The following is a 25,864-nucleotide window of genomic DNA, read 5'->3' as shown; positions in this document are numbered from 1 at the left end:
AAACTCCCACACAATAGGACACACGGACGGCCGACCAACATAGCAGTCTCTGTAGAGCCTAGCTCGAGTCAGGGCTCCCACACTCTTCGACTTTCGAGGCGCCTATTGTTTCTAACACCGACAGACTTGCAATCAATTCGGCCCTGCAAGATTGCCTACTGTCAATCGAGACTCCATCCGCCCTCACGTCTGTCTTACTTTGCTGCGACTGCTTCAAAATTTATATCGAAGATGAGCAAATGACTTTATATGATTACCATCGAGAGTATCCGAAGGTGAAAGCGCTTGTACTCCCCTAGCTAGGCTGCGGAGGGAAAACGTGCTGCTCATGCCGTGCCACTTACCAATTAGCAATCACCGTCTAACACTTCCATTAAGAGACTGTTGAGGTGTCAGGAATTCACAAAGAAAATGGGCTTAGGGCTTCAGCGGCTTCCGTCTGTGCTCCCTCCAGCTGTCGTCACATTCTCCAGGTCTCGATTCGAGCGATCCATGGGAGCCATACTCGTCGTCTTTGGCCACATGTTCCGATCGGACCCCAACCACATCATATCTCTCTAATTCCGGATACCACCTTCTTCCGGCTTCGAAGACCGTAATCAAATTTTCAGAGGCCTACCGGATTCCTCCTGAAGCTTGTTCTGCGTCGTATGGTTTTCTGTACAGAGTACCTGCTAGACGACGAAATACTCAGTCACACATACTGTGCCCGAAGCCTCCCATGTAAGGTGTGGACAAGATAACGCATAACTCGAAAGTGATCTGGGCCATGAAAGTCGGTTCACTGCTTCCGAAACGCCCGCCTCTCATGTCACCGTCAAACGATCTCATGACCCCCATCTTTGTGATGCGAGACCATCCTCAGGGTAGCCACGGGGTATTTCATGAGCGCGTGAGATGGCGGTGTGGTGGTAGTATTCTTAGTGGTGGTGGCTTTCAATCTCACGTTGTGACGATGAGCGGCGCACCACCACATGGGTTCGACATGCTGTCGAGCTCCGCATGCCAGGCGCCCTGGACACAAAGAGGGGCTGTCTTTAATGGCTTGCATCAGAAACGTGGGTAAACCCGCTCTATCAAGCCCCGCCTCTTCCAACTTTCGCGATTGCGACAAGGGCACTCTCTCAGTCTCCCACTCGCTCTCAACGACTGTCGAAAAGCGAAATCGGAAGTCCCAGAAAAAGGTCAATCGATGGCTTTCTCTAGCCCAAGTACATGGGCAACGCCAAATTCAGAATCGTCAAAGATTGACCGAACCATCGAATCTAGCTTCAGCCGGCTTCAACACTTGCATAAAGGTGAGCGCGGCAGGTGAGCGGTGAAGGAGAACGACTACACCGAGAAAAGGAAAAGAAATCCCGCGATTGCCGCCGTGACTCAGCCAGCAGGGCATTGCGCCACAAACGACTTTGGAAGAAAGCACAAAATGTCCTCGTTCAGAGTCGAAAGAGAGGTGGGCGGTGCCCGTTGCGAAACTTTGCAATGCGGTCGGCGCGTCGTCGCGAGCCGCACGCGTTTGACGCGTCTGACACGTCTCCATCAGCGGGGTCGCGTTTAATTGATTGCAGCTCCCATTGACGAATCAGCGAGCTCTCTACGGGGCATGGCCCTCGCCATTGGCCGAATGTTCTCAAACCGTTTCACCCGACACAGTGCGCCAGTTCTCTTCCGGTGGATCCCTGCTAGGTACGTACCCGCCTCATCCAACGTCACTCGTCGACTTTTTCTTCAACTCCCACAGACAGACAGAATCGTGTATCCGTACTTCGAAACGTGGTCCACGTCCGATTCGTGAGAAAGGAGTCCACCATCCTGTTTCGAGAAAAGGCTTCTGGGCCCGGCCTCCTGCGGAGTCACCTTCTAGGACTGGACACTTGGACAGAGAGAGGTGGGCATGACAAATGCCCCGTTCGTCCCGTCCATGTTGTGCGCAAATTCTGCCCTCTCGTGGACCCTACCCGTTTCTCCCGTCCTCTCCCGAAGACCCCCATCGTCCTATCCATCAAGTGTCACTATGGTAACAGTCGTCCACCCTATGCGCCCAGCCAATCTCTTTCGTTGCGCAAAAGTCGAGTGCAAAAGTCGTCCTGGCAACGATCGGGAGCACGCGGGCGGGAGGGACACGCATCGAACTCCAGGCTATCCACCAGCACCTGTCCATGATCGGATATGTCCCTCCCGCCCGCTGTGCCCCGCGCTGCAAAAAGCTTTGACCGCGGGTGTAAGCGATCTGTCTATTTAATACTCACAAATGCCGACTTTTCTGGTGGCTTGAGTTGACAAATTCTTGACTACATATTTTTCAGTTGCAGGCCTGTGATATTAACGCAATGCGCATACATGTTCTCGCCGGGCTTTCAATCAAGTGATCGTCAGTTCGCCATGTACCTTAGCCTTAGCCTCAGTGACTACAGTCGTGGGACATGTTTTGATGGGTTTTTGTGCGCAAGCAATGATATACGAAAACCCAGCATTTTCTGCCCCTCTCAAGGTACAGACAGAGGAAGCGTGCTAGCTAGGCATTTGACTTCAACTATATCCTTTCCGCATGAGACACTATCCCTTTCAACGGTTCGTTTCCTTACTAACTACCCGGTTCAAGTTGTTCTTCGAAGCCGTTGGGGCCAAGCCTGTTCTGGACGAGTGTCGCAGCGCTGGATATAATGCAAGTCTACTTGATCGTACTACGTAGTGGTCAGCACTGTCTCTGGTCGCACAAAACGATGACTACTTTGCTAGACTACAGATTTCCCCGGGCAGAGCGGCACCTGTTCTTCGCCGTCGAGAAGACTTCGGATAGACATGCGGAGGCTACCAATGATAAAACATTTATCTTTGTGCTCGTTACCTAGCCTCACGCTCAGTCGAATTCTTGTAGGCCGTCCATCCAGTCCTTTTTCGTCTTCTTCAATTGCAGTGGATTTTTCCAATAATACGACTTCTTCGCTATTCGAAGTGTGTACCAAGTGGTATCTGGCTACTCTAATCGCTCGGTTTTCAACTCCAACAAGTCAAACTCTTGGCGTTCTCATCTGTATCAAACGATCATGGCTAGAAATTGCCGTCGCCACTGACCTTTTTGACTATGGTTTACATGACAAGTCTCACAACTTTTTGAGACCTAGTGTTGTCGTCTCCTCTTCACCGTGTTAGATATGACGAGGTCAATTTATGTCGCTTATGTCGGACTGTACCCAACATTGCTTGTGCAACCTTTGGGAAGGCAATACGCCCTTCGTACCAGACCGTATTTCTCTTCAAAGTCCGCAATCTCTATTCAAGAACAACATTCGTCTCGTTCAATCCCATCTTCGTATGGAGAGATGACTGCTCTTTGATAAAGCTACACAAAGAGCAGCTACACTGGATGCTCGGCGAAGCTTCAAGTACTAAGCCTTGCCCACCTGCTTTTGCATCCAGAACTCATCTTAGTAGTCAAACGTGCCTCGAACTCAGTACGTACTTATCGGAAGTATCATTTCATCTCCAGTAGTATCATAATCACCTTGGCTCGGATTCTTTTTCGGGGCCAACATAATATTATTTCTCATGATATGGACAGTCTCCCTATCATCTAATTATCAAACGCACACGGAGATCATGTGGACTCGGCCTCCCCACCACTAAACATCAATCTCATCTTCTGCTATTTATCTGACATAGTTGTCATCAGAGCTTACACATGAGACGAGAGCCCACCAGCCTTAGATGTAAGGTATACCAAGTGCTTTATACCAAAGTTTCTTGCTCATGAAAAGCAAGTGGTGCAAGGCAAGAGGTCATTGTGTCCATACCACTCCGACTCTTTGACGTGATCAGTTTCGCACAAGGAGTGCGTTGACTCCTTGCAACATGCCATTGACTTGATCAGAGTATCTGCCATAGTACGGATCTTGCCTCTTACTCTTGATCATGTCGTCCATGTCTATTCGCCGTCTTTACAATTGTGGCTTATCTATGGTGACCCCCTTTCACGTACTCGCCTTCTCGATATCGAAAGTCTGTGAATTGATAACTGGTCCCTTTGTCACATTAAGAGTTTCTGTGAGCTGATGGTGCTTCCCCCTTTTCCCCTACACTCGCCCATTTCAAATTGATAGCCTTACTGAAAAGCGAGAGCTTCTATGGTTTCCTGTAACCATCGTTCGTGTGACGAGTGCTTCTTGCGATGAGGGTTTTCTCATCCGACGGGGGCTCGCTCCATCTCATCCGCGTCGTTGATGTTGAAGACTCCTCTCAAGAACGGGGAGCCCACTGCTTCTCGACTGTTCTCGCTGCTCTCGCTCTCACTGAGATTAAGGCTTCCTCATGAGGCGGGAACTCACAACTTGTTGTACCCGCTCTTATGATAATGAGGTTTTCCAAGAAGGATGAGAGCTCAGGACTTTTGTTTCCTCTTCTTCTCACCTTCTCTTGTTTTGGCTCTCTTTCTTTCCTCGACAGCTCGAGTTTTCGTTTCTTCCCTCGACACCTTCAGCTCTTTCTCGTAGCTCAACCCGCAATATTTGCTGCACCAGCAACTCGACGAGCTCGCCCCTTGCCCATCACGGCTAGCATTTCGACATCACCAGCATCATTGTCATGTCTCGGTTCAACGCTCCTATCTTGTCCAAGGGTGGCCGAAAGGATGGTGACGATGACGTGTTCTGGCAAGATCCCCACGACAGCTGGGAACAGACTCAACTCCCCGGAATTGCCTGCGAATGTTGCCAGAAGCTTACCGGCGCCCAGACCGTTCATCAGATGTGCAACGATTGCTACATCACCGTCTGCCGCGACTGCGTTGCGAAAGGCGAGATCTCGAACCTCGACTCTCACGTCCCTCACGAGGTTGGCGATTTCGACTGGGTAAAGCACTTGAGCCAGCCCGGCTCGGGCGCTCGTGGTCAGCCATCCATGGCCACCGCCGTCCCGGGCCGTCAGGCCAACACTCCTTCTGCCTCGGCGACCAAGGGCAAGTCATCTGCTTCGAAAAGCTCTTCGAAGAAGGGCGGGAAGGCTTTCGGCAAGGACTCTGCAAGCCGAATGACCCAGGTACGCCGATTTCCACCCACCCACACCCCTCTCTCACTTCACCCAAAAGCTGATGATTTCCCCTCCTTCCGTTTTCTACAGACCACCCTCACCTCCAACCAGAATTCGTCCCTTGCTCTATCTACGCCAACAAAGGTCAAGAGTTCCTCCGGCACTTCCCAGCTTCGCCCTTCCACGCAGGCCAAGCATTCGAAGAAGAATAAGGCCAGCAAGAAGAAGAAGGCCAAGAAGACGTACTACAATTCCGACTCCTACTCCGTTTTCGACGACGACGACGACGACAACGACATGAGCGCTCTTTCCGACAAGGAGTACGTCCCGCCTGCGGAGGTCGGCGGCAAGGGTTCAGCCCCCAGCGCCGCCGTCGCCACCGCGGGCAGGGGCGTCGCTCCTGTCGGACTGGCGCAGTCCCGTCCCGTCCGCGCCGCTGCCATCAACACTTACGAGAAGATGCGCAGCGGCAGCGTGAAGGAGGAGCTCGATGCCCAGGACCAGGTGAAGATGTCCGAGATCCCCGAGGCCGAGAAGTCCCATGCCTCCAAAGGAAAGACCTCGCGCCTCGCCTACGGCGACTCGGCTGTCGAGCAGGCCAACATCCCTGCCCAGGTAACAACAGCACCCTCTTCCTCACTGAGTTCTTCCACTCACAAGATATTCCCAGGACCATGGCTACGCCCAGCAGGGACAAGTTCAAGGCGGAGGCGCGTACCTCCATGCTCCTCAGTACGGCGAGGGCTACCGTCACCGCGGTCTGCCGCAGCTTCACCCTGGTGCCACTCACAAGGCCAAGGCCTCTCCCTCTCCCTCTCCCGCCCAGCAGACTCAAGCCGTCCAAAGTCATGCCTCCGCCAGCCTTGTGACCGAAAACAAGCGTGCGGCAACTGCTGCTGAGAAGGCCCCGGCCGCGAAGCGTCAGAACACGAGCAAGATGGACTCCCTCACTGCCGGAATGAGCTCCATGTCTGCTGGCACCACCGATACTCTCAGGAAGATCGCGACTCCTCAGAAGGCTAAGGCTTCTGAGAACGGCGAAGCTCCTGATAATTTGCAACCCTCTCAGGAGGTTCAGGCTTCCCAGGCTCAGTCCTCTCAGGCTCAGTCATCCACCCAGTTTCAGTCCTCCGCCCAAGCTCAGCTCTCTGCCCAGGCTCAGTCCTCTACCCTGGTTCAGGCCCAGAAGGAGATGCAGATTGGCAACCCGTTCCCAACCCAGTCACAGATCCAGGTTCTGCTGCAGCAGCACATCTTCCCACCCCAGCGCATTGCCCCGAACGTCACCCCCGAAGAGCGTGAAGCCAGCCGCCGCCTCGTCACCGCCAGCATGGTCGATATCATGGATGCGATTCAACACAAGGTCAAGCTTCACGTCCGCAACGGCGGTGTCTCCGCAGCCCAGCGGTATGATAGCATCCTCCGCGAGGTCGTTCACAAAGCTTGGGTGGCCAACATCGTCTTGACCCTGATGAAGCGCAGAAACGGAGAGCTGGCCGCGTTTCAGCTCCTTCGCGGCTATACCAACACCATCATAGTCAACATGAACTTGGGACAATGTCCCCTGACGAGAAACTGGATGGACGCAACTGATCAAGATATCCAATCCACCGCTGCGTTCGTTCCTGACATTGTCCAGATAAATGTAAGTCGCGCAAACTCTCTGAAGACCTCAGAGGTTGACTTGCTAATATTCGAACAGCAAGTTCAGTCTGCCGTTCAGCCTAGCCTCACCTTCCCCATCAATGGCGAGGATGTGGTGGGTGCCAACACTCTGATGTTCATGTCGGCTGGCGGCCACGGCAGTTAATACGCACACGACCTACACCACCTGGCACTGAGGATTCTCGCTCTTACTAGTGTTACGACATGGAAAGGCTGCATTTCCTTCGAATAGCGACTTTGGTACACCGGCTCGGGTTTTAGTATCGGCATTGGGTTTCCGCGTCGTTTTGTTTTAGTTTGAGCATTGCGTTTTTTCTCTTGGCTTCACGTCCCTTTGTTATAATCCTTTCTTTCCCGTCATGGATTTGGATTCTTCAGCATTGGTTGGCTGAGGAATGGTCTGGATTGGTTTGGGACTGGCTTTGGGTTTGCGAGATACCCCCATCTCTGTTATTGCATTTGGTCAGACTGGCGTTGAAAAGGGCGTAGGTTCAGGACAGACTAGGGTTAGAGATGGCTTTTTCTCCTTCGGCTCAGATACCCCCTTCCCCTCTCATCGTTCTGCCTAGGAGGGCTCATGGTATTGATTAAGCCAGGTAATCAGGCTTCTAGTAGTATGCAGTATCCAAGCATACCAGTATTCATCATAATGATTGGTCTCGCTCGAGTGATGTGATTATGCCGGGCTGGATGAAGCATGCATGGTACGAGTGATTCAGAATGGCAAGGCACAGGCAAGGCAAAGGAGTAGGACCAAAACTGCGGTGGCTCTAAGCTAATCTTTCCAAGCGAGATACCAGATATAGGCTCATGTATCCCTTCTCCCGGTGTCAAGGTGAGTTTTCACATGGCCACCGCAGTCACACGATATGAGGGAAGAATTCAGGAAGCCCTCATACTAACCAGCAAAAAACCATCCAACTATGCGATGGTAATTTACGAAGCTACCTAAAAAAAAGAGTTCACCCCCCCCTCCCCTAACCTCCCGGTATTGAACTGAGGCTACATCTCTTGGTGCTCATTCTGGGTTTTATTGTTGACCATATACCACTCCCCCACCCATCCCAGTTTGACCTGACCCGTCGGCCTAGACGGGCGCCTGCTGGTTGTGGTGATGGAATCGGGATGGGGGAGGGGTAGATACCCCAGCCTCAGGATCTCTTGTGACAATGTGCGGGAAGGTACGAACCAGTCTATTTGTTTACCTACTGCCTACCTACCGTGGGCACCTTCATGAAATTCGAATCAGCTCCCATCCTCGTATCGAGCGACACCAAACCCCTGACATCTTCACGAGTGCTCACTCAAGGAAAGAGAAATCAGACGCAGACGCTCGAAAACAGAAGATGAGCAACTCCGTACGCAGCTTCTTCCTCTCGAGGGTACAGTACGGTCACAAAACCCCTATATGCGGCCTCGGAAAGCCCGTCGTCGAGAAATACCTGAATCAGGTCTTTCCTCACGGTCACATTGTAGTCAAGTTGGTATGTACTCTCATATCACCTATCTTACCGATCGATGTGCAAGGCCCATTAACACAAAACTAGGATGATGACCACTAGGAATGCAGTATCCCGCGAAGACTCACATCGGTGGAGGAGAATGGACTTGAGAAGCTCCGCGCAGGAAATGATCCTGCAGAGTATCAGAAAGACAGAGGGGCAGGTCACGGCAAAGTGAATGGCGATCCCGAATCGGAGGGACAGCAACGGGCGAAAGAAAAGGAATATCTCTGTTGAAGTTTATACCCCAAAGAAGCTAGCAACATTACTTCGTCGCATCATAGGTAACATGAGATGAGGCTTGCGCCGATGCTCTAATAACTGAACCCAGAATCCCACCAATGCTGTCCAACATGCCAGTGTCCAATCGCTTCCATATCAGGCTTCCACCACGATGTCTCTCCGCGTCCAAAACCGAGGGCACGCACGACCGACACGGGAACGGGCTCCATGAGCCAGAGGCCAGTTTGGGCAAAGTCGTCGGCTAACGGCTGAACTGTGATGTGCAGCCACACGAGCACGAATAAGAGGTTCCCTGCTCTCCTCAGCGTGCGAGACATCTTTGTAATCTGGGACTTCATGGCGGTGCAGAACGTCTGCTGAGTGAGGACGCCCAACCCCGACAACCAAAAGAAAAGCGCTGGCTTCCACCACTTGGTCTCGGGGATCGCGCTGACGCTTCCGGCACCGTGAAGCAAGCCGGAAAGAAGAAATGCAGTAGACATGCCGATTGCTTTTGTGCTGCGCGTCCCCTTTTCGAGATAACCACGTTTTACAGCCCAGCTGACTGGCGCAGAGAAGGCATGTCGGAAGGTCTGGTGCCACCAAGCCCCCCAAAACCCAGCCAAGCCTCTGTCCAGAATCTGTGTGAAGGAGCCGAATACTGTCGAGTACTGCCACAGCTCACCCCGCAGGGGGAACACTTTGCTGAGGATGTAATACTGGAACAGGTCATGAACGGAGAAGACCATGACGAGTGCGGCGTAGAGAATACCGAGTACGGCAGCATGCCGCCATATGGATAGAGCCCATGGTGGGAGAGCCGCCAGATGAGCAGGAAGGGGTAACGACTCGGGTCCGAGGAAGAAGTATGGATCCTCCATGATGGCAACCTTGGAGATATCGAGGATCAAATACGAGATTGCGATGGGGATGACTTTCCGTCGCAAGAATTCTTTCTCGTCTTTATAGGTCTGACATCCCACGAATGTTTCCAACGGTATGGTATCCATCTTGACGAGTTCACCCATGCCAGGGTTCTCTGGGGGAACTGGGCTGGGAACCGATGAAACAGCCCAAGTCCAACCTGGAATATGTTAGTACAAGGTTCGCTATAGCATGGGGAGCAAGCTTGCTTACCGACTCCCCTGAAATTGGTATAGAGGTCAATGACCCAGCCAAGTCGCTCTGAGAAAGATCCCTTCTCTGGGAAAGTCTGCCAGTAGTACTCGTACTCTTCGAGGTTAACTTCAGGGGCTGTGACGCGGTCTGCTTTTCGCTTCTTGCTGCCAGCTCGCCTCCTGAGTCCGAATCCATTTGCTGGAGCTGCGCGATCCGCAGACGACTTAGATCTGCTGGGGGTAGTGGTGGCCTTCCTCCTTCGAACAACTCTCTCGTAGTCGAATTGTGGTGCCGTGAATACTAGCATGATGAAGTTGGACAAGATTCCCCAAAAGGCTGACAGACCACTAGAATAAGACATGGACATATTGGTGCTGGAGGTGCCCAACAAGATGTCGATATTGAAGATGACGATGAAGGCTAGCACGAGCCATCGTGCCTTGTATAGCCATGGCCGGTTTGTGTGCGGAAAGGTTAAGTAGAGGATGGGGAGGATGAAGCTGGCAAATATGCCGTAAGGCAGTACAAAAGGTCTTGCTTCACCGGCGGCGACGCGAGCTTTGAAGGTAGCACGATAGCTATCGCGAACTATGGTGGCAAGCAAGGGAGCGCTGATGTTGGCGAGGTTGGGCTTTGTGGCGTTTGCCAATATTGGTGCGGTGAGGCCTGGGATACCCAGCGTCGTGCTAATGTCGGCTGCCATATTGTTCTCGGTCTGGATGCCGTCCTTGGACTGCAGTTGGTAATGTGTTGCCTCACGAGATAGACCTTTCGAATGTTCAGTGGTGGTCGGTAATGGTGAGCCAAGAGACGTTGGAAGAAGGGAGAATGTAGTGTTGTATAAATAAAACCGCCATTAACTGCGGCTAGCTGAGTGTATTTCTGACTCGCACATTACACGAGGTAAACGAGACGCGGCTGAATCTCCGAGTCCGGAAAGGTGACGGAGGCGTTTGCTTAGCCACGGCCAGGGTTGTCTGGTTAAGGAGGATGGAAGAAGTAAACACTTGAAGCCTCTTGAGAATAATTGATATGGTTCAGATGTTTGACAGTCTGCCACTGGATTTGCTCCAATGCCCTCGTGAATTTCGGCGTGCTTGGACCAGGTCGTCATATGTCGTCGTTTGCAAAGCGAACCCGAGTACGGTTGTCGCGAGTGGGCAGAACGGGATGGTTCAGGAGCCCGCAGCCGGTTTGAATCGGGGCAAGGTAGATAGAGACGAGTATTCAAAGGCAAAGGCCCCGGAGCAGCAGCAATGCGATGGGCTGAAATTATGCGACGTGTGGCGTGTGTGGGTGAGTTGGATGATAATTATGGATGCGGCGAGTGGGTGTGAGAGAGTGCGTGCTTCTGTCGTCCACAGAACATGGCAAGTCAAGATGTGTTTCGCCCCTTTGGAAACCAAACTGAGATCTCAAATAGGTAGCAGGTCGTAGAAGGAGGATGGGATGGCAGTGTCATGCGAGCAAGGATGGGTCGAGTATCGGAGTGTAAGATAGGAGACGAGATAATGGATAGAGGGAATAGGTAGGTAGACGGATGGAACTAAGAGACAAGGTAAGGGTATTGTTTTCACTATCCTCTCCTTCGAATTACCTTTCCGCATTTCACACTGGTGTGTTCTGTTGAATTGAATCACATAAGGGTTCAAGGCAATTACGGTAAGGTAAGCCTTAAGGTAAGCGTGGTAAGCTGAGCCGGCGGGAGACGAGTAGCCGCAGAATCGCCGCTTCTTTTCGTCTGACGTCAACCACGCCGCCGGTCTATGAAAGAGCCGGAGCCCACTCCTTCCTCACCACAGCAAGGTAAGTTTGTTCCCCTGCACTGGACCGTAAGGTACCTTAAGGTAAGTCGTGTGGTCAGAAAAGGCAAGAGTGTGGAAGGCCGCCCCACGCAAGCTTCCCGGCCCGCCACCACCTCTGCACGGCACCTGCCTCGGGAGATGGGGCCTTCCCTGGAAAACATCGGCCAGGCGAGGTGGTTCCCTGTCGGATCCGAAGACGTCGAATCATGGGGGCCATTTCTGGCGGACTCGGTCGCCCGCTAGCTGCGTGTAGTGGGCTGATTCGCCAGAACCTCCTATGCACCAGCGTCATTACCTCAGCACACCAGGAGACTTACCTTGCCGTGCTTGCCTTGGACCCCTTCCTTCTTCTTGCCTGAAAAACTTATGACCTCAGGTACCAAGGTACCTCGAGATACGACAGTGCATACCCGAGTACGGAGGCTAAGGTAGAGGCACTGCCACATTGTGATCTGAGGTTATCTCTCCATCTGCTTTCCTTATCTATCATCGGGCCATGACGAGCCTCGCCTTTACTCGACCATTGTTTCGGCCATTAACATGAAGCCTTCTCCTGATGACATTATCCTGGTCGACCCAAGCACATCAATACAGTACACACCGAGTCCGTATCGAAAGTGGCAACCCATCGAAAGAAACATGAAAACAAAGATGCGGCTCACAGGAGCTGAGTCTGTCAGATAACCTTGCAGCCTTGGAGATTCGGAGGGTAGCAAGGGACCGAGAGGATCTGGCATGTGTCAATCTGCCGCGGCCGATTCTATTTCTCCGAATCTAACACTAAGACGATGCGACCCTACCTTACATTACCTTTCGGATAACCTTGTGCCTTAAACCAACATGCTTAGACACCATGCACTCACGAACCCTCTCCCCGCGATTTCTGCCCATCTTCTCGCCCCTCGTCTCGTCGACTATCCCATCGCGGTAGAGGTGTCGTTGCCATCTCCGTCATGTTCACCTTATTCTTCGTAGTCTGCCATACGGTGTTCCAAGCACCCCCCAGCCAGCACCCCATCGATGTCCAAGTTTGAGAGGGCTGGGCTCGCACGGGAGTGTCCACATCCACCACCGGAGTCCCTCGCGAATTTGATGCCGTCTTGACGAATGTCGGTGCCGTGTGTATCGAAGTCGCGAGTGCCGATGTCGCCGGGCTCAGTGGCCTGGCCTTGCTGGACGGAGAGTCTATGGCTGAGTCGAACCTGTCTCGAATGTTCCACGCATGAGACAATCGTCTCATCAGTCGACATCTCCTTGTGCCCTCCATGGGGGAATCGTTAGTTCCACAATCTACACTGCCGTCGCCTCGCCTCCTACGCTTCCCTACTGGCTTGACAATGACCAAGGTCCCGATTGTCATAACTACGCTGGCGACCGCCCATGTACTAAAGGCCGCCACCGAAAAGTTGTACATCGGAACCGGACCTTCGGCCGTGCCTCGGGTGGTATTCTCGTTTTCGTTCGAAAGATCCTGAAACTTGACAATGTCCGTACTGAGAACGGTCTGCATAAAATATCATTAGTTAAAACATCCGATAAGCGCATTCGGGTTCTCTCTCTCTTCCAACAACATTGTTTCCTGGAGACAAGCTGGCTTACTGATACGACCGTGACTGGTAACAAAATCAGGGCGATGAAGGATAATTGCTTCATCGCGGACGAGTCATCCGCCGTCAGCACCGCGATTGTCTTCATCTGCTGAGTCGAGTGATGCGCTTGTAAACGTTGAATCTGTACCGTTTAGCGCTCGCTCCCCTTGATTCGACGCTCTGAGTCGCCACGTACGTATTCTTCTCTGTTCCTCGCAAGTTTATCCAGTGCTGATGCTCTGTCCAGCAAGTCCTCGATCTCTGCGATCACCGTTGTCAATTTCTCCGCAAAGCCTTTGATATGCGTCCGGATGTCATCGGTGTGGGAATCTCTCAGAGGGCCGAGGTGACCGGCTACCTCTTCCACGAAAAACTCTCGGAGACGGCGGAGGACCCGAAGGTTATTCTCAACTTTCATGACACTGCCATGCCGAGTTTCCATCAAGAACGCCATTCTACGGAGGTCCTGGGCGTGGATTGATTCGCTTGCCTTGTCGTCGACCATCTCCTCGTCGTCATACGGATACACGTACGGCTTGGTCTGGATCGAATCTCAGCATGGTTTCGACTTCTGCTGCGCCTCTCATGTCGTGTGGCAAACCGGACTCACCAAGTCGTAAAGCCTCTTCTCCGTGTCCTGGACGTGATGTGAAAACATCCCGATGGACCACTCGGCAGCGGCGAGGAGACTGTCAAGACTGATGCGGAATCGCTCGGGGACGTCGAGTGACCGAAGCCCGTCCATACCATCCGCCATGCCGTCTTTCAAATTGTTCCAAAGCAGGTTCTGAGTCCCTTGACCTCTTTCCGGATGATACGATCGGGGGCTAACGAGCAACCACAACGCCGTGCCCTCGATAATATCAAAGTGAACGTACACGACCGCGGAGTGCGTCTCCCAGCGCGGCGTTTTAGCGGGGTCCCCTTCTCGGGGTAAGGCGTGCAAGGGATACTCGCGGATGCTGAATAAGGTGAGGCAAATCTGAATATGCCTTCCACTACGACCCAGTACCGCCAAGTTGGTGGGCTGTCGACCGGGGTCCAGGAGGGTATTCGTATAGCCTTTGAGGCCCACGAAGCTCATACCGCTGGCGAAGCTCCAAGACTCGCCGCCGCTAGTAATGAACGTCAGGAAGTGAGCCGGGACCTGATGGTATGTTAGGATCTGTAGCAGTACGTCTTCGCTGAGGTTCAGCAGCAGCGAGGTCGGCCACATGCGCTCTAGCAGGCTGGTTTTGCTGCGGTTAGTGCCTCTAGCTGTTGCGCTTGATTGCGATTCGATGAGCAGACTCACATAACTCGTAGTGGAGGGTCCTTCTTGAGGTGTCCGGGATCGAACGGGCCTTGCTTCGGATGTGGCCAGGACAGCTTGTTTCGTAGATCCTCGATGGTGCGTATGACGAGTAAGTCAGCATTCTCTACACTCTTCTTCCCGCTGATAACCTCGTCGTCGGAACCGTCTGCCACTGGCAAGTCACCCTTGCCGCAATCGATGATGACCAACGGGTTATCCTTCCGTTTCCCCAAATCTTCGTCAAATACTTGATGTCTCCTATCGACATAGTGCTCGACGCGAGCCTTGAGTGTCGCCCGTCGCTCGTCTTGGTAGAGAAGCGAGTCTGGGTACTCGGACGCTGCGGCGAGTTTCTCTAGGAAGAAATACTCTTGTTCGTTCATGGCTACGAAGGCCATCGTCGTAGCTACGTTTGACTTACCCCTATTTACTTCTTTCCCAAGCTGCCAGGAGGGCTTCGCACGATCGAGAACAAGTTACTAGAAGGCTGCAGTGCTGATCATTATCTATGTGAGATTTGATTACATCAACTTGACTCTTGAAATACGCCTTGCTATCAATGTCTTTAAGGCGGTGCTTGGGTTGCTTCGCCTCAAGAGATAATTCTGGTGCTTCGGTTCACATGAACAACTCTCGCATCGCACAAAAAGTCCAAGTCCAACTGCCGCCCGGCAAGCAGCGCGATTCCAGGTGGCACGAGAGGCACTTTGGCCTGAACTTCATCGCCAATGGTCGTCGACGTGTCGATATGGATAGGTTGTTGTGTGGCACAGAGGAGGGCCATTGAGGGAGTGACAGACACGGGGAGTTCCCATCTGACCCCTTGTGATTGGCAAGGAGGATTTTGCCTCGGAGGAAACACAAGCACAGGGTAACATCAAATCTTTTCTTCGACTTTGTATCTTGTACTGTGGTAATGTTCTGTTTGTTCATCCTCGTATGTACTTCCTCGCGCGGGCCGTCTTCCTGGAGTCGAGCCTCCCGAGCTCCGCATCAATCCACGACAACACCGTCGTAAAGTTTGCCTGTTTCCTCGCGAGGACCGTCCTCACTGCTTCGAGAGCGAGCCTTGGAAGAACCATTCAGTTAGCGCGCACATGCTTTCCAAAACTGCGGGTTGTCTACAGTATGGGGCCTGGGGATGGAAGAAATACATACCAAGCAACGTGCGTCTTCTCCACGGCGCAGTCGTACTCTGGGTACTTTTCCCTTCGAGACTTGCTGGTAAGCAGCCCAAACGCTACGTCGATTACTTTGCTCAAGGTCTCTATGGAGCGAGAAGCAAATATCGTTAGTCGGGATGAAGGAAAAATCCCAGCTTTAAGCAATGGTGGGGCTTATGAGCGGGAGGGTTTGTCTCCCGCAAGGCGCAAGGGACACACGTACGCATGACGAGCCCGTCACCAGGTCGTTTGCTGGTGGGAAGACAGCGCCAGTACGCCCACATCTTCTCGGTCGTCTCGGCAAAGGCCTTGTGGAGGTTTGACATGACGGTTTTGAGGGTGTTGTGTTTGGTGTCGTAGAACATGAGGTGGGATTGGATCTTGAAGGCGTCTGGTAGCGGATGACACAAAGGTTAGCAGACAGGGTTGAATCGAATTTCACGAGTGAGGGCAGCTATGTTGAGGGGAGCTATGGGGGTGAGGTTGCAACACGTACTCAAGACTCTTCTTTGGAAATTCTGGCCGGGCTTGTTTCCGTAATCCACCGTCAACGCATTGGAAACCACTGATGGCAAGGTTAGCTCACAACGCGGCAGCGCTTTCCTACCTCTTTCCGATGGAGACATGGAGAAGCTTACCTGTATCTTTGACATGGCCTCGGTCTTTGACAATGTCGAGGGTATCACAGTCGATGCCCAGTCCACAGTAAGGGAACCTACCCTCTTCTGGAAGTCTGGCTACTTTCGTACCGTCAAATTCCATGTCAAAGTTGACCAAGGTCTTGTTGAGGCTGACAGCGACGCCGTACTCTGGCAGCCCGCCGTGCATGACCCGCACGAACCTGCGCGCCTTCGCCTGGTCCGTCGTGATGAGGAGGAAGTCGTCAATCAGCCTCAGGAGCAGACAGTCTCCCTCATCATCCTCCCCCTCTTCCGACAGGAAGGACAGATACTGATCCTCAAGGTCGGCGTAAAAATAGTTGCACAGAGCGGAAGACAAAACAGAGCCCTGCGGAATGCCCTTCTTCTGCCTGTAAAACTTCTTGCCCACCTTGACGAGGTTCTGCTTGATATGCGACGCCATCAGGCCCATCAGGGCCTCCGTCTCTAGCTCCTTCCTCATCGTGTTACCCACGAAGACGGTGTTCTTGCGGTTTGTACCGAGGCGCTTCTCTACCAACTGCGAAAAGTCGGCCGTGTCGTCGCGGGTGACGGCGATGGAATGCCACCGTCGCGTTACCTTTGATATCGCATTCTTCTGGTGCCGAGAATCCAGTAATCCGGCTTTAACTTCGACGTGCTTCTTGATTATGTATTGTTCTTGACTCGGAATGCCGTCCATCAGCCTGATCACGGCCTCTTGAGGAATCGTGTCGAAAGCCGACTGCACATCTACCTTTGCGAAGTAGAACACTGGGCGGTGGTTGCCAAATCTGGCACTGAAGGCGTTGAGGCGGTGGTATAGATCACCCACCGAGAACATAGATGATCCAAGCCTGGAGGGGTTTCTTTGCTGCAAAAATAGTCAGCAAATAGGCCGATGACACAGAGATTGACTGATGGTCACCGTTTCGAGCTTGAGCATGGAATGCACCGGACCCAGTACAGAGTTGATGCTTGGGCCGAGGACGGAGCTCCTGCCCCTGATCTCTGTTCTCCTTCGCAGATTCGTGATCGGCCGCATGCCCTTTCCTTTGGGCAGAAGCCTGATACGACTGAAGCCCAGTCGTCTGGAATCGAGGATTGCGGTAGCCCGGTCAAGCTTGATTTCCTCAAACATGTTTGTCCGGAGAGTCGTCATTGCTGGCTCTGCGACGTACCGCCAGACATCATGTCGAAAGAAAAAGAGACGGTAGCGGTGAGAGCTCGACTCTGTGATGTAGAAGTTGCTGCGCAAAAGGGGTACCAACAGCGAATCGAAGATATAATACAAAAACTCGTTCATGATTTCGTGTCGTTTCTTCATGTCAGTCAAGCTGGTTTTCTGGCCTTTGAGAGCTGGAGGCGCCAGCCACTCCATACTCGTGATCTTGATAAGAGCATTAGATAAAACTCTACGAGGGCAAGATCATTTTCCTTACCTTGAGTCCGTCTGCGAGCTCGCACAGGGACATGGCCTCGAACCTCCGCAATTTGACAAAGTGATTAACTTTCTTCAGTATCTGACGCTTGTTGTAAGTCCCGGCCTCACCAGTGCCCCACATCTCATCTGGAATGATCTTGGCCAATACAGCCTGACAGAACGCGGAAACATGAGCTGCGGGAGTCGCCAAGTCAGTGATCGCATCAAACTTCGGCAGCAGCGGAGGCGCCTCGGGTTGATGAAGCTTAGAGCGGCTCTGTATACTATTCCTGGGGGGACCAGAAGACACGACTGTTTGGTTGTTGTCTCTTCCCGCCACCTGTGTAGGATCAATTCTCTTGGACAGCTTCACTGGCTTCTTCGAGGCGGGTTTCCGGGCTTTGAAATCAATGGCAGAGGGGCAGTAATGCCGCAGTATCTCGGCGTAAGCACAACGACCATGGAGAAGTTGCAGCCTCTGCACCAGTCGTTTTGCGTCTCCACGCAGTCTCTTTGGAAACTTGATATCTCGCCCCTTGAATGTTGTCGAGATCTCTTCTTCGCGGAGAGTGTAGTCTGCAAACTTTTGCGATGTCTTGGAGTGGTCAACTCTGGAGGTAAAGGCATTGTGTAAGCCAAACTGTCGAGGGAACATGTACATCATGACTTTCAGCGTATTGCGCTCGTTCGCCGCTGTCATTTTTGTTTTATCTTCTTCCATTGCCTGTTCTATACAAGATAGACGAGGACAGCGACTCAAGACATCTGATGATTAACTTCAGTGGAAGGCCCCTGCGTTTGGTTTGAATGCCAACTTACGGATGTGCCGCAGTCCGTACTGAACCGTACCCTTGGCGGTAAGAGCAGCTCGAGCGTAGAGCATTCGATTTCTGATGAAGTTGATTTCAGACGGGAGCCGCTCGTGAAGTGTAGTGGGCGCTGTAGTATCTCCTTTGGTCTGCTTCTTGTTGTCCTGATTGGCAGCTACACCCGTCTCTGACATGGGAATACCACTGAGTTGGTACATATTACCGAGGCCGGCTCTCACAGGAAGAAAAATCGACGTATCGATGAAAAGATCTATCATGATCTGTTCACCTGATTTCCCGAGCAGCATGAGTGCTTGCGGCCAAGGGGCTTCTTTGAGGGCCTGCACGTAATGATTCGGGTCGACTGAGACCAGTCCCTGAATTCCGCTGTTGTGACCGTGGCCATTTGCATTGGCAATATTCTGGGCCTGCCTCCTGAAGCCATCACAGAGCAGGTGCTTCGGCCAAGCAGCACTTCTATTGAATATTTGCCACACTACAAAGTCAACAATCTGTGTTTGACAGTCAGTCTTGAAGCCGGATTGCTCGCGTCTAAATTGCCTACCTCTGACTGCGAGGACATGGCTCGGGCCAAACCTCCCGAGAGAGATACGACAGAGTCGTCGGCCTTTTGAGAAAAGGACATCCACTGCTCCCATCGAGAGTCGGCTCGTGCTCCAGGGCGCTGTTGCGTGCAGACCAAGGTCGTGTCCAACAACGAGGACAGCTCTGGGATTATATCGGGGTCTTCGATGCGTGCCCGCGGTGCGCCATCTTTTCCCAATGATGCAATCTTCTTGCGGCGAAGTCTCGAAGACCCTGGCAGCTTGGAAAGCAGATATTCGCGGAGTGTCTGCACAACATCATAGTGCTGTTGTAGAAGCGTATGCCTGACCTGGCCTTTGATCTGAACCAACTTTGACTTCTTGTCCCCAGAACGCTCATCCTTTGGATCCTCAAGTGCCAGGAACTTCCGCTTGGGCGCCATAATCGTGGCCGAATTTCATGTCAACACTGACAGGGAAGTAGACATGTGGTTGGGTTACTGTCCTCATGTGAACCCCACGACTAAGGTGAATAGGGATATGAGAAAGCCACTCAAAATGATCACTAGTCAGAATTGCGCGACCTGACCTCACGCGCTAGAAGGTGTCATCTCAATTGATTATGCAAGTCATGTGTGGGAGGAATGCCAACAGTGAGATTGCGGAGGCGAGATCGAGGATCAGACTCGGGCTCTGTGATCGTTGTGGGTGGTCGACAGGCGCGACAGCTCAACGCGTCTTTGGTTGGTCCAGTGTATCAGGTAACTAATGCCCTTGGAGGTTTAACAGAGTGATCGGGGGACCCAACCTTGCTCAGGTAAGAACCTAACGGTACCGGGTAAGTTACCTCAGGTACGTACCGCAGCCTGAACGGTCGGAAAAGCACGTACTGATTGGCTGATGACTTTCAGGTCTGGGCTCGTAGAGTAGTGGGGAAAATTGGGACGACGGTGCACGTCCCACAGGATCTGCCGAACACGGGCGCCGTCTTTAAACGGTTGCTTTGTGGCTTTGCCCTCTTTGGAGATTTTGCCGTCGTCAACTTGTCGCTCGATGACGCTGCCATGCTGGCTACCGTAGTGTACAGCCCCAGAGTCCAGGGCTCCTTGACGCTCAAGCCACTGAAGGGGGGCGCAAGACCGTGGGAGACCGTGGACGCTAAGGCACCCCAGGGGGGGCTGGTGAGACGATTGGTGGTCGTGGGGGTCCACCAGCTCCCGTTACCTTGCGGTGGAAATTCTTCAAGTGTCAAGGCACAATGGGGCTGGGCGGGTTCGTCGGCCTCTCAAACTTGCCCTGGTCTCGGGAGTCATACTCTGTTAAGAGAGCCCAGTGCTTTTGGACGTCACGAGGTGTACCATGTCTGCGTACGGGCAGTCTGTAGAAGAAAGGCCCCGCAAGCGAGTATTTGTTGTGGAAAATACGTATCTGTAGGTATTTTGGTCCAGACGGATGTAGCCACCACCGGCATTTACATAGGTCGGCTTATATATAGGTATCTGTGGTATTATGCCATGTACGGAGTATGCTGTAACCAGGCGAATCTGCACGCTTGCAGGGCTTGCACTACTTCCGTCTAACCAAAAGGTGCATCGTCATTTGTTAGCCTAGCATTGCCTGGAGACTAGAGCCCGGCTGAGCTCTACTATGTATGCAAGGGCAGCGGAAAGCGGGCGGCGGCGCGCGGTTAGGAGAGTTGGTCCTGCGGTGCTACGTTGAACCGACTTGTTCAACATCGTCCGGCTCAAAATTGGAGTGAACGCCTGGGGGAAAGGGTTCCTTGTCTGCGGTAGTGACGGTTCGGTATTGTTCGTAGGAACGAGCCAGTCAGCTGAGCGGACGTGGATCGCGTTTCATAATAGCCAAAAGATTTTCTGCAATCAGGGTATCAGCGCCCTAGTGAATCCCCAGGTTGTGCCTGGCTGTTATGTTTTTTTCTTCTCTCATTTCAAGTGTTGTTGATTCCCCATACTGTACGGAGTACCAACCTTGATACATCAACGACAACAGCGGGAGAGAGAGAGTGTGTTTGACAGCGTCAACAAGTAGGACACAGATGGCCAAGCCTGTGACATCTGACTAAGCCACCTCACCCAAGCTTTAGATGGAAGAGGCGGGGGAGCTACATCAAGGAAGGTCGAGCTGAGTCGGCGTGGTTGGCCATCCATCCATTGATTGCCCTGAGCCCTCACATCATAGTAACATGTCTTAAGATAAGCACAGACTCCGGAGTTGCATTGGGCCATTGGCGGGACTTCCCTGCCTCAAGACCGAGAGCGTTGAATTACTTCTCTGCGTCCCGTCTTCTGCCAGAATACGAGCTGCGCCTGTTCTCCCCAACCTGTCCGGCCTGCGTAAGCCCGCAGGATGCAATGCAGCGGCAAGCAGGATCTCTTCTCTCGATGACCACCGGGTCATGACCGCGTACATATAGTGGGCTGTCTGTCAGCTTCGAGTGTTTCCAATACGGCGACACGGTAATCATGGAGCATCCGTATGTGCGCAAGTCGATAGTAGCACTGATATAGGTGCCCGGGCTCTCAACATAGTTCACTCGCTCCCCTGATCGAAACGAATCTCCCCAGTGCCCTGTGCATATTGATCCCAAAGCAGATCAGTTGGCGGATGGCTATCGGCCACAGAATCAATGGTCAGCCGCATTGGGCTGCTGAGCGTTGAGCAATTTTGCATAGGAACCTTGAAGTCATCCTGTCGTCGGAGGGCAACTTAGCTCTCTCGGATGTTCCAACCCGGGACCTGGAAGGACTTGGCTTGATTGCAACCCCAACCGGCAACCACAACCACCACAATCTCGGTCTCGACCCGACTTTGACCGTTTCGGGACGAGGTGCGTTGTTATGTTGTTTCCCTCCCACCTCCACCTCCTCCGTTGTCGGTGCCGAACGGATGGATATGGAGGAAGGAAACTTTGCTAGAGCGGTATCCGTACCTAATAGAGTACGTATTTGTCAATCTATTTGACCTTTGCTCGTCCGTGGCTTTGATCTAAGCCTTGCGGTACAGCATCGTGCCATGACGAGGGTTCCTAGCATGGAGACACACTCCTCCGACCTCGTGGAATGCTTGCTAGTTTGCCGTCACTTTGCGCATTCATAGCCAATCACCCATGAACTGGAAGAGCCGGGCCCCGCCGTTCTTTGGCTTCGGTTACCGCCCAAAATATTGACCGATTGGTGGTGACGTTTGACGTTGGTCGTGGCCGTACGATCTTGGCATTTGAATCCAAGCTTCTTGTCTCTCATCATCTTTGGCTGTTTCTGTGTACCTTGCGGGTGGGAAGGCTTAGATACGGGGACCGTCACTGCACTCCAAGTCCATTCCCCTTTCTCCAATGTCTTGCATTCTTACTCAGACGCCGTGAGACCATTCTAAGACGGGACGAAGCGAGGGCCAAGGGACGCACCAGGGTTTGACTTTGTGCTACGAAAGAACAAAACGTTTCCTATTTGGAAGGAGAAGGGCATATGGGCCGTATCGCAGAGGAATTTACCCCCGCAAGACGATAGATCCTGAATCGTTTGAATCGAGATTGCGATTTGTTTTTGTTGCCTGCCGGCCAGAGTGGGCGATTCGAGATGGGGGAGCGAAGACGGATGGTCTGGACAGAATACAAACTTCATCAATCTCGCGGTGGAGTTTGATGTTTGTTTCTCTGGGTCTCTCTGGAGACGCAACCATGCCCATGCCATGTTTTCCAAGGTCCAAACAGTCGAGTGGAGGCTGACAGGGAAAGACGGACAATTTGCAAATTGACGTCTTGTTCTCTGTACCCCGTACCTTACCTAAACTCGCAATTTGAATCAGGTGCCGGGAACTCTGTAGGGTATCTGTACGGAGTACATGTAGGTATGCTTTTTGTCTTTTTTTTTTTTTTTTTTGCTCCGTGGTTCTGATGTGACTCAATCGAAAAGGACCTTGTATCCGTACCGTGAGTCTGACCTGGATGTGCATGAGCATGGATGTTGCAGTCAAATTTGTCTTTCTGTCCCTCACACACCATCCCACCGATTTACTTCGAATGTATCGATGCTAGCCAGCAACACCGTTGATATTCGTTGAACACTGTCGTCGATTGCTTACGCTGCTCCTGAGACTGTCCTATCCAAGAGGCAGATATGCACGGATTACCTATGTGATACATAGTTGTGTGCAGAGTCAACCCCCTTTACGTCGTCCGGACCCTGGCCCGGGTCTCGCTCCCTCTTTCCCGAGTGTCCGGACAGACCTACCGAACTGAATCTAGCACCTGCCATCATCCCCTCCCTTTCTCTCCCGTCTCCCTCTCTAGTACGATTAACACCTGGAGTCCTGGACACCCTACCCTCCCTGGCAATGGGCATACGAGTTGCTGCCAAGCTGACCGCCCAGTTTGTTCTCCGTACCTTGCACGCGATGTCCGATGGTCCAATTCTGTTTGCCCTCCATCTTGTCCCGGCTGCCACTCTGACCGAACCGCATTCATCTTGAACGACTGGACATTACCCTCACCTTTCGCATCTACGGTCCCCACTTGCCGTCTCAGCTCATCCCGTTGACCACGACCTGACTGCATAACGCGCATACACTACGGATGCTCGTCCGCCCCTTCCCACAGGTAGCTGATAAATTTGCAATGACCATAGACTTTTCTGCCTCGCTTATTGCAAAAGAAGCAGGTGCAGATGATTACGTGCCGTGCCGACCCTGCTTGCACCTGCCTGGCAATTTGGTGATGTGGTGCATTCGCAAAGAATGGAAGGCATTGCGCTAATTCTGCTCCTCGTTCCTTCCCTGTGCCATTTCCTAGCTTCGTAGGCTCTTGCCCATTGTCGACGAGTGTCTTCTTTCGAGGTAGGAGCTAATAACTACTCCGTACCAATGAAGACGACGGCTCCTTCTCTCTTTCCTACTACATATACACCACACTACTGACCTACCTAAGTAAGGTACATCGAGGTAGGCGACACACACACACACCTCTCTCCGGCCCCTCTCCTCCTCCCCCATCCCATCTGCCTCCTCATTCACACAGATGTATTAGCGCAGAGGGAGAAGGTATCCTCCTCTTCCCTTCCCGCTTCGCACTTGCTCAGTGCGCTAAAAAGGCAATCTGTGTGGTGTGTGCAAGTGTGAGTGTGCGTGCACGCGTGCGCCTGCCTCTCCTCTCTGCCTCTCTCCCTACCTTACCTCACCTGCCTGAATTACTTACCAACCAACCTATCTTGACCTCACCCTTCCCGTTGGTTGCCCTTGGCCTTGCCTTTTACCTTCCCACCATTCCAACCTCGCTCTTGCCATCCCATCTCGTTGCGTCCGATTCACCATCTCACCACAAAACAACCCCGGGAAAAGGGACAAAATTAACACAATCGCGGAAAAAGCACCTGCAGATCTCTCTTCGTCTCGACTCCAGCAAAACTATCCAATCTCCATAAAACCCCCACAGAGCAAAAAGTCGCACTGCACTCACGGCCTGCTCCTGCGGCGGCCACCCATCCATGCATTAAGATTTGCTGTCGATAGGCCCCGGACACTGCCAACGCTCTCCAACCAGGGACTGCCCGTCGCCTCTCCAAACTGTCGCTGCCCACTCAGCTTGCAGGCCAACACATCAATGCTTCCCAACCCAAACATCCCACACAGCCTGCATGGGTCTATGGAATTCTTGACGACCCAGTCCACCCGACACGCCTGACTGATGTTCAGGCCACAATGGAAGCTGGCAGTCCAGAAGACGAGGACCGCCTGGCACCTGCGCTCAATGTGCAACGCCAGGTCCGTCTCCAATACCACCAACCGCAACCTCTAGCTTCTCCTCCTCAGTACCCTCACCAACTTCATCGTCAACCAAACTTCGATTCCCACTACGACCATCACGACTCCGACTTCGACCTCGACTCCGATTCCGATCGTTACCACCGCTCATCCCAGACAGCCTCTCAGCAAAACCATCGCCATTACATCCCTAGCAGCCCCACAGCGAACGCCTTCACTCTCGAGAACTTGGATGCCTCTGCCGCCCACACGGCTGGGGCTTTCGCCGCCGCTGGTCATGATCACGATTCAGTAAACCCGGATGATTTCTACCGAAGCTATCGAGGCGTACAGTCGTCAAATCATCATCGACGAACCCCTTCCTCAGATTACGACTACATGGCGACCTCCGTATCTCGAACTCGCGAGAACCCGGCCATGCGGCCAAACGGCGGCAATGGCAAAGATCCAAAGCACCCGCCGGCTCCCGCAGGCCGTACGCCCTTACGCCCTTCGCAGCGATCTGCTTCTGCTCCTGTCGAACCTCCAATTGGCGCTCCGAGAACAAACACAAATCGCAAGCCGAGCGTCAAGGATTTGACCAAGAGATTCGATCAGCAGACCTCGTCTCCAGCGCCTTCGATGCCCAGAATCCCTGTGCGAGGCGTCCCTATTCGACCGACCAGGGCTGCGACAAATATCGACAAAACTACACCGAGTGGAAGCGGGTCAACATCATACTCTACACTGAGGGCCTCGACGAACCGTGAACTGACACCTGACACTAGCAGAGGAACGGCCACTCGAACGCAACGAACGAGATATGTCGCCGAGGATCAGTTGTCAAACAATTCGCAGTCGTTCGCCAGTCGCATCGCCAAGCCGCGGAATACGACTTCAGCTACGGGCATTGCACATGCTTCCAAATCTATGACAAACTTGCAGCACAACAAATCACCTTCCTTACCGCCCTCTTCTCCGAGAGCCCCCGGTCTACTTTTTGGCGAAATCCTTCCAGACCAGCGGGATACCTCGGCCGTGGGATTTGGAATCGAGGGTTCGGGCTCACGACCGCGGCGGACTTCAGAGTCCAGTATACATGTGGCTAAGCTCCACCAACGGACGAAATCCGACCCTGACCTCGTCGAGCCGGCTTCCCCAACCGATTGGTATCGAGCCGCAACAACACAACCAAGTAGTTCAGCAGGACGTTCGGCCCCCAATGTTAGAGGTCATGTTCGGGCACATAGTGATGTGGCCGCGTCAAAGGCTGGAGCGCCTCTTGTGAGGAAGGCTCTTGCATCACGGCCG

At 52.8% G+C, this 25,864-nt stretch overlaps 4 protein-coding genes across 4 annotated transcripts; 2 read left to right on the top strand and 2 right to left on the bottom strand.

The window, feature by feature from the left end:
* Window positions 1-4,581: 4,581 nt before the first annotated feature.
* On the top strand, window positions 4,582-7,208 carry BDP55DRAFT_740341 (uncharacterized protein; the record flags this gene model as incomplete). The annotated part of the gene is made up of 3 exons (XM_060580413.1): window positions 4,582-5,640; window positions 5,696-6,670; window positions 6,728-7,208. The coding sequence occupies 3 exons, from the start codon at window positions 4,582-4,584 to the stop codon at window positions 6,833-6,835; spliced, it is 2,142 nt and encodes a 713-aa protein (XP_060431503.1). The 3' UTR covers window positions 6,836-7,208.
* Window positions 7,209-8,498: 1,290 nt separating this feature from the next.
* Window positions 8,499-10,400, bottom strand: BDP55DRAFT_87287 (uncharacterized protein). Its single transcript, XM_060581286.1, has 2 exons — window positions 9,552-10,400; window positions 8,499-9,498 (listed from the first exon to the last, which is right to left on the bottom strand). The coding sequence occupies exons 1-2, from the start codon at window positions 10,234-10,236 to the stop codon at window positions 8,507-8,509; spliced, it is 1,677 nt and encodes a 558-aa protein (XP_060431502.1). The 5' UTR covers window positions 10,237-10,400; the 3' UTR covers window positions 8,499-8,506.
* A 1,987-nt stretch (window positions 10,401-12,387) lies between these two features.
* BDP55DRAFT_87278 (uncharacterized protein) lies at window positions 12,388-14,461 on the bottom strand. Its single transcript, XM_060581285.1, has 3 exons — window positions 13,538-14,461; window positions 13,124-13,468; window positions 12,388-13,069 (listed from the first exon to the last, which is right to left on the bottom strand). The coding sequence occupies exons 1-3, from the start codon at window positions 14,141-14,143 to the stop codon at window positions 12,701-12,703; spliced, it is 1,320 nt and encodes a 439-aa protein (XP_060431501.1). The 5' UTR covers window positions 14,144-14,461; the 3' UTR covers window positions 12,388-12,700.
* A 429-nt stretch (window positions 14,462-14,890) lies between these two features.
* BDP55DRAFT_87242 (uncharacterized protein) lies at window positions 14,891-15,699 on the top strand. Its single transcript, XM_060581284.1, has one exon. It carries the CDS (start codon window positions 15,161-15,163, stop codon window positions 15,611-15,613), a length of 453 nt encoding a protein of 150 aa, XP_060431500.1. The 5' UTR covers window positions 14,891-15,160; the 3' UTR covers window positions 15,614-15,699.
* Window positions 15,700-25,864: the final 10,165 nt, after the last annotated feature.

This window comes from Colletotrichum godetiae, assembly GCF_030913485.1.
Source record: "Colletotrichum godetiae strain CBS 193.32 chromosome Unknown BDP55scaffold_14, whole genome shotgun sequence".
Taxonomy (NCBI): Eukaryota; Fungi; Ascomycota; class Sordariomycetes; order Glomerellales; family Glomerellaceae; genus Colletotrichum; species Colletotrichum godetiae.
The sequence above is the reverse complement of the archived record's forward strand: the minus strand, read 5'-3'. Positions and strand labels throughout refer to the sequence as shown.

What these genes read in the sequence shown, in the direction of transcription:
- BDP55DRAFT_87287 (XM_060581286.1), bottom strand. Translation starts at nt 10,236, where the DNA reads ATGGCAGCCGACATTAGCACGACGCTGGGTATCCCAGGCCTCACCGCA. An exon ending in TACCAATTTCAGGGGAGTCG is followed by an intron (nt 9,499 to 9,551) that starts GTAAGCAAGCTT and finishes AACATATTCCAG; the next exon opens with GTTGGACTTGGGCTGTTTCA.
- BDP55DRAFT_87278 (XM_060581285.1), bottom strand. Translation starts at nt 14,143, where the DNA reads ATGTGGCCGACCTCGCTGCTGCTGAACCTCAGCGAAGACGTACTGCTA. An exon ending in AGAAGAGGCTTTACGACTTG is followed by an intron (nt 13,469 to 13,537) that starts GTGAGTCCGGTT and finishes GATTCGATCCAG; the next exon opens with ACCAAGCCGTACGTGTATCC. An exon ending in CGAGGAACAGAGAAGAATAC is followed by an intron (nt 13,070 to 13,123) that starts GTACGTGGCGAC and finishes TAAACGGTACAG; the next exon opens with ATTCAACGTTTACAAGCGCA.
- BDP55DRAFT_87242 (XM_060581284.1), top strand. Translation starts at nt 15,161, where the DNA reads ATGTACTTCCTCGCGCGGGCCGTCTTCCTGGAGTCGAGCCTCCCGAGC.